The sequence below is a fragment of the Hyperolius riggenbachi genome, chromosome 6 (assembly GCF_040937935.1).
Source record: "Hyperolius riggenbachi isolate aHypRig1 chromosome 6, aHypRig1.pri, whole genome shotgun sequence".
Taxonomy (NCBI): Eukaryota; Metazoa; Chordata; class Amphibia; order Anura; family Hyperoliidae; genus Hyperolius; species Hyperolius riggenbachi.
The window spans coordinates 92083479-92099093 of NC_090651.1; the positions used below are offsets into that span (position 1 = coordinate 92083479).

The 15615-nt window shown below is 45.1% G+C and overlaps 1 protein-coding gene across 7 annotated transcripts in view; it reads left to right on the forward strand.

Moving 5' to 3' along the window:
• Positions 1-15615, forward strand: part of RASAL2 (RAS protein activator like 2) — a 476310-nt gene that overhangs the window by 217916 nt on the left and 242779 nt on the right. For all 7 annotated transcript variants that reach the window (XM_068239650.1, XM_068239651.1, XM_068239656.1 and 4 more), the window contains exon 2: positions 10998-11125. In XM_068239650.1, the coding sequence (XP_068095751.1) occupies positions 10998-11125 (128 nt within the window). The remainder of the gene's footprint in view (positions 1-10997; positions 11126-15615) is intronic.

A 15615-nucleotide genomic window follows, 5' to 3' on the forward strand; every position in this document is an offset into this window, starting at 1 on the left:
CAGGGAGACCTGGTGCTTGCAGCGTCTGAATTCCCAGCATACTCCATCACAGGTAATGCTGTCTGGGCTGAGTGCTCTCTGCCAACAGCGCTGCCTATGACATAAAGCAATCTGACTCTGTATGAATCCATCTCCAGTCCTGCTTGTGTTTGCTGCGCATGGGAAAGCTGAGGCCGCTTAGCCGATTCCACCATTATATTATCACAGCTCACAATTAGAGTTTAGGGAAAGGGTTCTTTCTGTACTTTACCATTTCTCCTCATTACCATGTGAATGGCAGCTGGGTGACCTGTGATTTGCTTGTGAGCAGTGATGACCCTTCTTATATGGTCAATGCCTCATTGTGCATTTCAGGAGGGAGTTTTCAGCCATGGTGAATGGTTGCAGCAAATGAAATCCCCCCCCCCCCCCCCCCTTCTACCACCACGCTGGAATCTTTCTTTGTCCGCCACCAGTTTCCCCTTTTCTGAGGGTGATCTCGCTGGCGCTGCTGCTGTAAAACTATTATTTTCCCTTAAATAAAATCCCCATTCTGTCAGGCTGTTCTGGCCATTAGCTGCTCTGAGTTGCTCACAACGTTTCATTGCTGGATATGAGTAGAAATACAGTTCCCGTAAAGCACACGTTTCCTGAGATTGCATCGGTAATTGCTCTGCTAATTCCATCCAGGGAGGCTGAGTAGGTGACATCGTCTATAGATGATCTGTGTAGGTGGGAAAAGAACCTGTTCTTACATTGTTTGATTAAACTGTGCTTCAGAAATGGGTTGAATGAAACAATTGGTAGGAAAAGACTGTTCAGGTACATGACTAGTGTTCTGTGACTATATTAAAGAAATAGTATGTTTATTCATTCTTAGGTAAGCAGATAAACACAGGCAGGGAGAGAGAGTACAGTATGTATTACAGTGTATTCATCTGTAATAATAATAATCTAGATATATACAGTCCATATATGTCCCCTTTACCCTCTCAACGCAATGTGTGCACTGCATGCCAGCCGGAACTGCCTACCTGCTCCATAAGGGTCAAACCCAGGATTTTCAAGGGGGGGGGGGGGGGGGGGATTCCTGAAAGTTCTCCCTCAGCCATGCACAATACAATATAATATAATACTATGGTAGGACATCATGCTGGGTACACACAATGCAATTTCCCGTCCCACTGACAGGATCTGACAATTACTTCCTAAATGTCCGATCTGCTCTCTGAGCAGTATGGATACAGATAATAATGAGGACAGTCGACATTGTTAATGAAGGGGAAAGTGAAGCACTCACACAGCAGGGCACAGGGCTGTGCTCATACCTGGCTCTGTTAAGTTCCCCAGAGCTGCTCCATGCTCTGTACACACGCTGCTGCTCCATGCTCTGTACACACGCTGCTGCTCCATGCTCTGTACACACGCTGCTGCTCCATGCTCTGTACACACGCTGCTGTTCCATGCTCTGTACACACGCTGCTGTTCCATGCTCTGTACACACGCTGCTGTTCCATGCTCTGTACACATGCTGCTGCTGCTCCATCCAAAGTCAACTGTAGCAGGGAAAGAAAGGGGGCAGTGCTGTGAGTTGCAGGGTACCTGCAGATATTCTGGTGCCTCAACTTGAGCCAGTCCCCAGACACTGCACTGGCCCTGGTCTGAGGGAGGATTCTGGGCAGCTGTAATCCCCCCCCCCCCCCCCCTCCATCTTTGCGTTTGCCTATGCTCCATGTCAAGCCGAACTAACTCGCACTTCTCTCCAGGACTTGTCAGTCACAACGATAAAATCTCTGAACGTCAAGTGGAGTGAATACCAGTGATGATCTTGATAAAATGGCATATGTTGCAGCAGACGGCAAGTAAACAGTCAGGACTTTAAGCGGACCTGAACTCGGAACATCCTCCAATGAAATCTGCTTCTGACTGGCTGACTGAGCTCTGCTGTCATACCGACAGCTGGGCGAGTGAGCTGCAGCGGCAGGAGATCGTCACGATCGGCGGTAGTGGCAGATCCAAATCCTACAATAAATGTGCAGTGTGTCTACTTCCTGCTTTCATGGAAGTGGACATGTTAACATCCTGTGTTTACAAATTAGCTGCTCTGCGGGGGCACCCAACTGATGCAGCTAAAAGATCAAATTACAGTTGTGATTAGTCACAGATGAGGGGGGGGGGGGGACTGTAAATACATACAGGGTGAATTTCTCTGTTTTCCTTCTGTGCTGTCAGGTCCAGTTTAAAGGTTATGTGAAGGTGATGTGAACTGCTCATGTAAAGGCATGAGCAGTTGTCGACCAGTAGTCCATATCGTTGCATTGCTCGGAAAAGTGCAACACTGCAGCTTGATTTTTTAATTTTTTTTATATAGATTCCCTGCTAGAGTCTATTGGAACTGATGAGCTGTATGGTAGGAATCGATATTTCTATATTGATCAATCAGAGAAGAATCAATTGTTTTGTAATGACTGGTACACACAATGCAATTTCCCGTCAGATAGATGGGTCGATAGATAATTTCTGACAGATCCGATCATTTTTCTTTTCACTTCTATGCAAATTGATCAGAAATACAATCGTTAAACAGATCGGGCCTGTCAGAAATTATCTATTCGACCCATCTATCTCACAGGAAATTGCATGGTGTGTACCAGGCTTTACACTGGGTGCAAATCTATTACTGTGTGGCTAGCTTAGTCTGGGAAGTGATTTAGTATGCTTGGGTTTGCATGACTATATAAAAGTGAGCATTTTTCTCCTAGCAGCAGATCACTTGTGTGGCTTTGTGTTTGGGGTCACACAGTAGCAGATGATGGCAGCTCACACAGGACAGCTCCATGCCAGCTAATGTGGGAATTCCTTACTGTCCCAGAGTTACTTCATCTCCCTCTGGGCTGTATTGAAACCTCACTACACAGTGACTCATTTCCTGCTCCCTCTGAGATCACAGCAGTACACAGTGCAATTGTCTCATGATCAGGTTAAAATAAAACCAGTTAAGATTTTCCCAAATCCCCTGATAATAAAAAGTGCAGCCAAGCGTCTGCGCTGTGCTGGGAGTGGCTCTGACCAGCTGTCCATAGTGCTCTGGGAGTCTCAGTGTTCGGCCAGTGGACCTCGTCCCTCATACTTGCCTTCATGACTCATTGATTAGTCTATGCTGACACAGTGCTTCAGTTAACTTTGTTCATGGTTAATAACCCATTCATTGCCACTCATAAAAAACAAGGCCCGGATGGTTTGGTGTAGTGACTGGCAGGTCTGGCTATCTGATTCAGATGTGAGGCTTATTGAAGTAAAAGTAATATGTTACACACTAGTGGGTTGATGCATTAACCGCCATTAATATTGCTGTGCACAACTAGTGCACGGCAATACAACCATTGCTAGCGTCAGCAGTCTACCACGCTTTACACAATTAGTGTGACCTGAGGCATGTCGGTAGCGCAAGCATTGCCATGGTTACGTGTTATGCTACTTGCATAACACGTTACCATAGTAACACTAACATTGATCGTGTTTTACGGGTTGCACTAATTGTGTAATGTGCAGGACACAACTGGCAGTAGTTATGGTAGTATTGCTCCCATGTTGACAGCAATATTATTGGTGGTTAGTCGATCAACCCCTAGGTGCCCACAATTGACTCAAATTTTAGTGAACAATCTTATTTCTGATCAGATTATTCAGCTCTTATTGTCTGAAAACGGAGACGATGGTGAGCCCAATCAATTGCTTCCATGAAGCAATCCTGCAGAGAACATAAATAATGGAAAAAAATAGATACTTCAGTAGTAGAAAGCATCTGGATGGTCCAGAGAGGTCTCGTATCTTGTTACACTTTGCTTTTCCAGTGCTGAGTCACTTGGTTTCTTCACTGAATGGCCGTGCACAAGAATATCTACTAGACAAGCTTGAGTAAGGACCTCACATGCCCAGTAGGAGGAAGACAAAACATGCATGAGTGCCTTTGTTCTACTGGGCATGTGCGGATCTTACTTGCGTATGCCCAGCACAGACCCACTTGAATGATGCGCTCGCACACTGAAGAACCGGCAGAGAGCTGGACTGGTGGCCTGTAGGAGAATCCAGGAAGTCTCTGTACCATCCAAAGCAGGCTTTCTCAACCAGAGTTCCTTGAGGTCTTAGCAGTCGTTCCCTGGCATTTACCCCTCCTGTGACAGTGGTGGGCTGAGAAAGTTTCACCCGAATGCGGTGGGGGTGAAGAATAATAGCGCACACTTAAAATAGGGGATGCTGTGTAAAGGAACAATCAATTGGAGGTCAGAATATTAAAAAGCACATTGATAAAACAGTATAATAAGTGGCACCATAAGGGGTAGTGTAATAAAAAGTATTGTTACATGGGAAGCACTATAATTGTGGGAGTCTATAGTAAGAAACATGCAGTGCTATAATGGGACACACTGTAAGGAAGAAACCTGGAATAAGGGCTAAACAGCGCAGCTGTTACAATAAACATCCACGCCCACTTTTAAAGACCATGCCTCCTGCAGGGTTCTCAAACTTGGCACACTTGGTCACTGGGTGACTGGGATTAATATTCAGCAAAGTGGGTGGAGCCTGCGACAGCCAATCAGCATTCAACTATTGATTTTAAAGGGGAATATTTAAATTGCTGCAATTCTTACACTGTTAAGGGCCTCAAACCTGCTACAGTTGGTCATTGGGTGACTGGGTTCAAGTTCAGAAAAGGGGTGGGGCGAAATACAGCCAATCAGATCTGTTTGATTTCAATTGAGAAATTTAAACTGTGTCCATTCTCACATTGATGCCAAAGACCCCAAAGCTCACAAACTGGGCCGTTGACTGTGACGGTGTGCCAAGGTTAGAAAAAATAGCCAGACCCAACAACAAACAAATACCCGAGCAACGCCGGGTCTTCAGCTAGTGTAATATAAAACTGTGGGATATCTTTTTTTTTTTTAAAAGTCATTTTTAGGAGGAGGCTATCCTTGCACTTGTCTATCTCATCAGTTTATGTTCACCTCATGTTTCCTTTAAGTCACAGATGCCAATGTTGAGTAGAGACTGAACATTCACAACCCTAAAGAGAATGATTCTTATAGGTGAACAGTCAGAGCAATGCTGTACACCCATCACTAGCTCTGCTGTCATATTTGGCTCGGATACCCAATAAACAGATGTGCTGTACAAGCTGATTATTACAGAGCAGCAGTGGCCCAGTGGGAATGGCCCCCAGCTTTACCATCTCTAACATTGTAGGGGTTGAACAGTTCGGTTGTGAAGCAATAGGTAACATTATCAAGCCACTTCCTGTGTATATGATCTTGTAACTTGTTACCACTTCTAGAGGGTGAATTGTGTATAGATTAGAATGTTTCAGATAACATTCCTTATTGTTTCAGAGCAAGTCCTGAATTATCTGCAGTATTTTTTTCTGCCCATCCCCTCCCACCAGACTATAGCAAAGGTGTCACCCTCTCACAGCTGGACTGACTGGAAGGTGACGCCATTATTTACTGTGGCCGCAGCAGTTGGGTGGGACAGAGAATTCTTGTGGAGATATCTCACCGCTGGAGACCCCCGGGAAGTAGAAGAGGCCAGTGTGTGATTCACATTACCAGAATATATATTCACAAGTTTTGGGTGGGTTAACCCTAAACCGCCTGGAAACAATCATGAGCACTAAATCCTAGTAATCTCTTAAGCTGCGTACTCGCCGCTCGACTGGTCCAGCGACGTCCGCTTGATGATGGTCGCTAGCCACGCCTCTTCCTATCGGCAGGTTAAGCGCGAGGCCACGCAAGCAAAACTTCCAGCGATTGCGGTACTTTGCGCGGTGTCTTCAGGGATCTTAAAGATCAGCCATGACGCTCTTTTGACATCGCGCGACGCTAACCAACATTCGTAATTGTGCGCCTTGCGACATTGTGTAAAAATCATCGTGGACTGGAAAATCGTCGCGAAAATCGTCCAGGTGGGTACATAGCTTTAGCCACCAATATAATAAAATCAAGTTTTTCTACACCAACCAAATAAAATTTTAAATGCTAATTTTAGTGGGTCAGAATCACTATTTTATGATTTCGACAAAGCTACTAAGCCACCCTGGGCGTGCCTTGATCTTTCTCCAGTTTTCCATGATCCCAGCTCCATACCCAACGATTGCCTGCCTGCAAACCCCTAGTCACATGTCAGAAAAAAAATATCTGTGAGGATACATTATCGCCAGTAATTTTCAGCCAGGACTATGTATACCGATACTCTAGCCTGTGTACAGCCTCCCTGATATGTCACCAAGACATCCAGACTGACAGATCATTTTGGCTAAGAACATCGTTCCCCTCCTATGGGCAGAAAGTATATTTACAATACAATACAATAACATTTCTATAGCGCTTTTCTTCCATACGACTAAAAGCACTTTGACATTTGATTGGCTCAATTCCACAGGCATATAATTTGCATTTATTTTGCATGCAAGTCAGGAACAATGGCCTCTCATTGGTCGTCTCTACTGGTGGAGGCTCAGTAAAGATAATTATTGTTTATACATTAGAGAACACTCAGGTGTGTCACTCTAAAGTCAAGAGAATGCATTGCAGTGACTGCTGGATGTCTGCGTCTTCAATAGTTTGGGTCAGACAGGAGGAGGATACTTATAAGAAAATCATTTTATTAACAGTTCACCAACTTAGGACTGATCACAAGAAAGTCAAATCTGTCCTACGTCCGTGACTAGACACTCAGATATGATCAAACCCAAATGCAAGTCATAAAGTGAGCTGAGACAATCTGGCACTTTAATAAACATTTGGCTCTGGTGTGCTGTTAGGTTTCTAAAGCTGTTTTTCTATTGGTTCGGTGTTGCTGGCTTTTCTGTTGTAAATCCCATGTATTGTTTAACTTGTTAACATAGCATATTTCTGCTTTTATACCATACTCTGACTGTACACATCACTATCAGGGTTTTATGTGCAGGCTAGTCCTCTCACAATCATTCAACTGAAGTCCTTCTCTTCCAATAGGTTTGAGATTAAGGTAATGTTTGGCTGCCATCTAGTGGACAAATTAAAGAGCACACTGCTGAATAAAACTGCTTTTACAGAATACCCAGTTACAGCATGAAGTTTCAGAACCACTCGATAATATCTGGCCCACATATTTTCAAATACCTTTTGTGTTTAAAGGGAAAATGAAGTAAGGAAACTTACTTTTGGCTGTTATTTATTTATAAAGCACCAACATATTCCGTGATGTACACCAATATACAAAATACAGAACTGTCCCAAAATACAGAATTGGTGATGACAGTGACAAAAGCAACATGATGAATAAAATTGTTACGCATAAAATAAGATTCCAAGACACAAAAGGATGAGAGTGCTGCCCTTGTAAGCTCACAATCTAAAGATGCGTGAGTAAGTAGAGAAAAGGCTCTGGATACCTGGTACTTGATCCGTCCAATAGTTCCTGCACCGTCCCTGGTTAGTTATTTCACCTGTTAGGTCTTCTGGTAATCCTCTGGGAAAGAAAACAAGCACATCCTTAGGCTTAACACACACCGTACAATCTTGGTTGTACAGCTTTACCAAATCTATGTAGTATAAGGGCCAACAGATTGAAAATACCTTGAATGCTTGATTGGATAAGCTCTAATACTACATGAAAGTGGTAAGATTGAACAACCAAGATTGTATGGTGTGTGTTGAGCCTTACTGTGCAAGCGTGAGTCCTGGCATTTGAATGCACTGTACGGATACACTCGACTTCGGAACTACTTGGGGATACAAGGCCGCCCAAGGAGTACTGAAGACCGAGCAGGTCAAATAAACTCAACTGTGGACAACGCATAAACGACAGGATGGCTGGAGCCCTGGAAAGCTTTACATTATCCAGAGACCCTTCCCTCTACTTAGGTATGTGTCAAACCTGAACTGACTTTCCTCACTTCAGTTTTGCTTTAAGAAGGAAAAAGTTGTATTAAAACATAGCTTATATACTTGAATCTCTATGGCCCATTTATAAACCTGAATCGAATGTATTTGCCAAGCACCACTGGGTCGTGCCTGGAACTGCATTTGGCGCATACAGGCTCAGAGATAAATAGAGTTAACAGGTAGATAAAACCACAATAACAAAGGTATAACAGCAGCAATAACAAGATACATTTAGGTAGTGTTCCTCTAGCCAGACTTGACAGTCTTACCATAACTACAGCTGGCACACAAATCTGAGAAGGAGAAGGGGGTAGAGGGGGTGCTGGAGGTGAGAGGGCATAAGTTTCAAGAGGTTGACGGCAGAGGAGGAGTTCCCCAGTCTAGATGTCTTGGTGGAGGTGGCTCAAAACCTTCGGCCTGAAGAGAGTTGACTGAAGTAGCAGTGGCCTGGGTGTGAGGGGTCGTTGGCAATCCTTATAAAAGGGTGAACACTATTCACCAGAAAAAAAAAGTATTATTTATGCTGGAAAAAGCGATTTTTTTTTTTTTTTATTTATTCATTATTATTTTTTTTTGACAATTTTTTAAACCAGGTGCCCAGTGTGATTTGTTTACAATGACCTACTTTTACAAATACATAAATATCCAGCTGCCTTTCAAGCCAGGAGGGGATTTTTTGTTTGTTTATTTTCCCACTATACATAAAAAGAGTCCTGTGGGGACACTGGTGACAGATTGATGGGAGGGGCTGTCTATAATCTAGTGAATATTCCATTCTCTCTGTGCAGAGCCCCTTTAGGCCTCTTGCACACTACATGGGATTCCAATTCAGATTTGCGATTTTACATGCGATTCCAATTTGCGATTAAAAATCGGTACTGCATGCTGCGTTTTTTTCAGCGTTTTTGTTTTGCTAGCATCCAGAGAAAATCTGAATTGCAAATCGGATTTGCAGTGTGCAGGGGGCCTCACAGGGATATTGCATTTTGCTTTTCACTTTGACGTCAATAATTTCTAAGCCCTTAACATAGAACAAGCGTGTTGGTCTGCATACTTTGTCTGGATAGGAAGATGTAAAGGGTACATAAAGTGACACATACCACAATGAGATCAGCAAATGCATGTACAGTCTCCATCCTGCTTAGCACTAGGCTGCGTTCCTTATTTTTCAATGTAAGGTTTAATAATCCAGGGCTCTAAATCAGTTTATGTAGTAGGTCTGGAGCATAAAGGGGCCCATACACTGGTCGATTTGAGCAGATCAGAAATCGATTCTATCAAATTCCCCATTCAATCGATTTGTGGCCGATTTCAATCGATTTGATCTATCTGACAGGATGGAAAATCTAGGTCTATTTGCTGCTGGCAGCAGATCGATGGCCCATAGAGTTGCATTGGATCTAATGGTCCAATAATGCATTTAAGGTAGCCATACACTTACACCGATTTGCCATCAGATTCGACCAACAGATAGATCCCTCTCTGATTGAATCTGATCAGAGAGGGATCGTATGGCTACCTTTACTGCAAACAGATTGTGAACCGATTTCAGCCTGAAACCGTTCACAATCTGTTGTGGTGGTGGTGCTGCCGCCGCCGCTCCCCCCGCCTGCGTGCCCGCATACATTACCTGCTCCGCCGGCGCGACTCCAGTCCCCAGGTCACCGCTGCTCCGTCTCCGCTCTGGTCTCCGGCCCCGACATGCTTTACTTCTTCCTGCCAGGCAAGAAGTTTAAACAGTAGAGCGCCCTCTACGGTTTAAACTTCCTGCCGGGCAGGAGGAACTGAAGCATGCCGGAGACAAGCGCGGACGCGGAACAGCGGTGACCGGGGGTAGCCGCGCCGGCGGAGCAGGTAATGTATTGCCACTCTATTGCGTCGGTCGTCGGGCACTCGAACGCCGCTAGCGACGCGCTCCCTACCCGCGGGCGATCGACGGTAATTTTCCGCACGGAGCGATCGACGGGATCGGACGAAATGGATCGTAATTCGGCGTGTAGCGCGAACGATTGGCAGCAGATTCGATCCCAGTGATCGAATCTGCTGTCGAAACGGTGGCAAATCGGGCCAGTGTATGGCCAGCTTTAGATGGATTTCCAATAGATTTCATTCTGAAATCTATTGGAAATCTGTTCCTAGTGTGTGGCACACATCAGATACATTCCTGTCAGATTGGACTTGACAGGCATCTGCCAGAAATCTATCTGATGGTTGAATCTGCTGCAAATCTATAAGTGTATGGCCACCTTAACTCTGATAAGTAATGAACAGGTATACAACTCTGTGTGACTGAGAAGAACCTTAGAGAAAGGAGCAGATAATAAGATCAAAAGTTGAAGACCGAGAGCATTCTGCGCATGCACAGTAGTAATTTTTTCATACTTCGCTAGTGCAGAGAGCTCCTGGCCACTGGAGCGCGCTGGAGGATGCATGCGCCACTTTCCCTCTACAGGTTGCTTCAAACTCTTTCACTTTCATTTGTTTATCTTAATGCATGAAAAGACATTCATCAGTGAAGTGATGATGGAATCTGACCTTCGTTAAAAAAAAGGAAAAAGTAATAAAGTTTAGTTGTAATTCAAAACCTCCAGAATGTCTCTAAATAAGACTTAGGGACCTTCCATGAAAACTAGAGACCTTTCATTAAACTGCATCTCATGAAGTATTTACAGTTCCTCGTGGTAATTACAGCTATGTTTTACTGTTTCTGGCTGGATTTTTTTCATTAGAGGCGTTGCTATGGAAACAACACTTTTGGGGTTTTTGGTCGGTACATAACTTCCTGGATGCAGGAAATTGGCTTTGTTTGGTCAGTTCATAAAAACGTCACGGCAGGGTTGTTACTGCAAACTTTGGGCTGCCGAAATCATAGCTCCCCCATGTCACAAGTCTGCCCACATCATAGGTGCCATGAGGATAGCATCGCTCTCAGCCATGAATGCTTCCTTGTGATGCCATCACTGACAGAACGTCATGCCGTCCTTTCTGTTTGCGTTTGGTTTTGATGGTTATGTAGCTGAACTTTGGTTATTGTGAATATTCCTCCTGTGATGTACTTCTGCTGACGTCTTCCTCTGCCTGCTCTGTTTGTAGATGTGAAAGGACCCCCCACTCACAGGCTGTCGTGTGGCCAGTCGCCGTACACGGAATGCACAACGTGGGAGAGGAAGTACTGCATCCTGACGGAAAGCCAGCTGGTGCTTCTGAACCGCGATGATGAGGTGAGAACATGACCGTGCGATTCCAACTGACTGCCAAGTGATTAGATCTGTGCTGCTATATAGAAACACACAAGTATACACTGATCAGCCAAGACATTAAAATCAGTAACACTGATACTCTTGCTAAAATAGCTCCTCAAATAGTCCCAGGTTAACCAGCGAGAAGGAATTGTAGGTTTGTTCTTAACCTGAATCTGTTTGTAAGTTGGAAACGTTGGAACACAGTTTCACTTCTGTTTCCATGTGCCTTCTCCGGGCTTCCACTGTATTCTCCAGTGCCTTCAGTGTCCCTGTCTGTGTCTCTTCTGCCCCCTTGTGACTCCACTGTTTCCCTCGGTGTCCCCCTCTGTGCCTCCGGTGTCCCCCTCTGTGCCTCCGGTGTCCCCCTCTGTGCCTCCGGTGTCCCCCTCTGTGCCTCCGGTGTCCCCCTCTGTGCCTCCGGTGTCCCCCTCTGTGCCTCCGGTGTCCCCCTCTTCTGCAACCTCTGCCCCCGTGTTGCCACCTTCTGTCCTCCTGTGCCACCTTTAGTCCCCCTCTGCCTCTTTCTTCCCCACTCTGTACCTTCTTTCATCCTCCTGTTTCTCTTTCTGTCTCCCTGTGCCACCTTCAATCCCTGTTACCTCCTATGGTTCCCCTTTGCCTCTTTCTGTCCCCTGTGCCATCTTTAGTGTCCCCTATGCCAATAGCCCAGATCTGAGGAATGCACTGGAAAAACATGTCTGATCCATGAGGGTCCCACCTCACAACTGGTGCCAGATACAACAGGACACCTTCAGAGGTCCTGTGGAGTCCTTGTCTCAATGGGTCAGAGCTTTCTTGAAGTACACAATATTAGGCAAGTGGTTTTAATGTGGTAATGGTTTTATTGCATTGTGTGTTTATGTATATATAGATATTATATTTCCTGGTTCCCAGTGCAGCGCAGAACTAGAGACTCCCCAGCAGCTGTAGAAAGTAGACAGGAGGGCCGGATCTCCCCTTCATCCCACATGGAAAGTGTAATTACATCTATTCACACCTCGTTAATGTCATGGCACTAACCTAATTATGGGAAAGTGCTCTCAGCACACAGAAGGCAGCCGATACCAGCACTAAACTCTCTCACTGTGCATTATATGCCGTCAGTTACAAGATTGCTTCCACACAACTGATTTAATAAGGCTCTTTGCTCCGCAGGGGGCTTCAAATCTATAACTTTCATTTATCACATTTGCTAGCAGCCAATTAGACGGAGCCTGGAGGGTCTTTATTGCCTTGTGACTTATTACAAAATGAAATGTTGACTGTGGCGCTGATATATTAAGGGGGAGCTCCGCTTTCCTAGTGTGTACTTCATTCTCATGCTGCAGTAGTAGGTCTTCAGTGAGATAATCCACTCCTATCAATCTACCAGCACTGAGGATTGCCTTCAGTTTATCATTTCCTGGGAGGTTTTGTTATTATTCAGTCAGTATATTTGAGATTATGATAATCTCATAGGGCACAAAAACCTCTATCAAATTATTATATTTCTTATTAATATTGCTATTCATTTTTATAGTACAGACACCTCTTTGCAGCACTTTAGAGTACAGTGAACAATGTACTTCACTTACTGGCCACCAGGGGGTCTCGCATTCTAGCAGCCTAGGGAAAGTTTTGAGGAGACGCTAATTAACTTCCCAGTATGTTTTTGTGATGTGAAAGGAAATCCTGTTGCCATAAGAAAATAGTGTCCTAGCCAGGATTTATTTTAGTGAATGACACTGCAAGACCACCGTGCTTAAATTCGATGGACTACTTCATGTTAAATACTTCAATAGATATTTTTATTTTCTATTCAATTCCAAAAGCACTAGGCTATTGAAGGTCAATGGAAGTGAACCCACAGGAGTGATTACCCCAAATTGCAATCCTGCAGTATTTTCAGAGCATTTGCTCTCCAATACAAAAGCAGTGTTCTCCACAGAATTTTTTTCCTGCCGGGTGGCATGAAAATGTAGCCGAGTGGAATGAAAAAGCAGCCGGGTGGGGCAAAATGAGAGAATGCAGGGTCGGTGCTTTTCTGCGCAACTCTGCTTACAGCATAGGAGGAGGTGAGCTGATAACAGCCGGGCTGCTCACCAAAACTAGCCGGGTGGAGTACCAGGCTAAAAGAGCCTGGGGAGAACACTGCAAAAGTATAGGATGGCTGCAAAATCACTAGCATTAAAGTGTACCCAAAGCGACCCTCAGGTACATAAATTAATGCTTACCTAGGCCTCTTCAGATCTGAGCGCAGCCGTACTGTACGTGTGTGAATGTGGCCGCACATGCGCTGTAAGCCAGAGCGGCTCTCTACTACTGCACAGACACAGCCTTGCTCTTGCGGGTGCAGCACGCTTATGCCAGAGGTAGAGCGTGGACCAAATGTCCTGGAAGGACCCGGGCAGCAGCGGAGGAGTGGTTGACAGTGTGGGGGGATCCAGAGGCTTCCCTCTCCTTAGGTATTTATTCCATTTTTCACCTGAGGTTTGCCTCGGGTTCGCTTTAAATAAAAAAAAAAAATTGAAAAGCTCCGTAAAGCACTCTGATAAATGGATAAGTCGCTAGCAAAGCGCTCACCAATCATAATCACAATTCGTGGTTTCCAGGGGGCCCCAGACCCACACATTTAGGAGAGAGAGGACAAACCTAGGAAGCTCCCGGACCTGCATTCGCTATGGTCAGTGGATTCTGATCAGATGGTTTGGGTGCTGCCTACATCAGGTGCTCTCATAGATTGCAGTGGTAATTTTTGTCTATGGAGCGCCAGGTGCTTTACTTGTGTCCCGGGAACTAAGCAGCTAATGGTGACAAGGTTCTGCGTTCAGTAGCCAAAATCCGTATAAATAACCAACCTTACTTGTGAAATGCTTTTATTTAATGTGCTGTAGAATTATTTGGCACCGCCAGAAAAGGATTGAGATGAAATGGGGCCCTAGGCAATATAGTATTTTTTCCACTGCTGATGGTCACCTTGCTTTTTTTTAGTAATATTGGGTGGGGGCATGCATCCACTAGGCCCCAAGACTTTTGCCAGGCCCTAGGCAACTGCCTAGGTTTGCCTTGTGGATGATCCAGCTCTGGCCACCTCCTCTACAGTGCAAAAAAAAATACATATAGGGAATAAAGAGGCGCCTTGGTTGTGTAAAATACATTAAAAACAACTAAAAAGGAACAAGTGAGGTGGTTTACCTCAGAGACGAAATTCTTAGACAGTGAGGTAAGCCACCTCGCTTGTTCATTTTTAGTTGTTTTTAACGTATTTTATATAACCAGAACACCTCTTTATCCCCTATATGTGCTAAATCTACCCCTCAACGCCCTCCGTTGAAGGGGTATAAGCATTAGCTACAGTGTTTTTACACAAGCCTAGTGCATCTTTTTATCAAGGAGAGCAACCAGCCGAGGCCCTGACAGACCACCCCGAGTGAAGTCGGGTTCATTGTCTCCACCTGCTGCCAGTGGTTGGTTGCCCCTAGCAACCCACCTTTGTGAGTAGACCTTTTGCTCAATTATTTCCACATATTGTGTTACTTAGACATACTGCGCCATTGGGCTCCCGTTTTCTCTCTTGTATCTTTTGCTCCAGGCTGCTCACACACCCCATCCGCTTAGTGCAAAAAAAAAGTTTATGCTGCAAGTAAAAAAAAAAAAAAAAATTGCATTGGGGTGACTGCATGGCCAGATTCAATCTCTAAATATGCTTTAAAGCGACCCTGAGCAGAGGCATAAATTGAAAATCTGGACTTACCTGGAGCTTCCTCCAGCCCCCCATAGCCCGCGAAGTCCCCCAGCATCCTCTTGGTCCATTCTGTGGTCCCCCTGGTGGCTCCCGTAGTCCAGTGACTTCAGCTGAAGTTGTGCATGCATCCGGCGCATCATCACGCTAGGTGCTGTAAGCGTCCTATCATGCGCAGTTCAATCGAAAGAGACCCGTGCAGGGTACTTATGCCAACTGGGTGATGGCGGGCTGGGTGCGTGATCGCAGAACTTCAGCCAAACTTACCAGATTACGGGAGCTGCCAGGGGGACCATGGAAGGGACGCAAGAGGATGCCAAGGGGCCATGGGGGCTGGAGGAAGCCACAGGTAAGTAATGATTTATCCCTCTGTCCGGGGTCCCTTTAAACTCCCCCCAAAAAAAGTAGATGGACAATCCTGTTTGATTCTCTTCCTCTGTTGTGACTATAAATAGCATCTCTGGTCCTCAGAGAGCGACGCATTTTATATTGTGCTACATAGAGGTGTGGGCTGATTTCTGCCCTCCGCTGTGTACAATGATTTACAGCTCCGTCGCAATCTCTTATATAGTCCTGGGAGGCTGCATGTGTTTTCCCAACAAAATGAAAACACTGTCACCTGCTGCTGCCCTGTGACACATTCAGATGCACACTGATCTCCTTACTGACACCGCACACTGACCCCTGTGCTGTTTATTATTATGTTCCGTCACCATCTGACACCACAGTAAATTCACACTGGATGCAA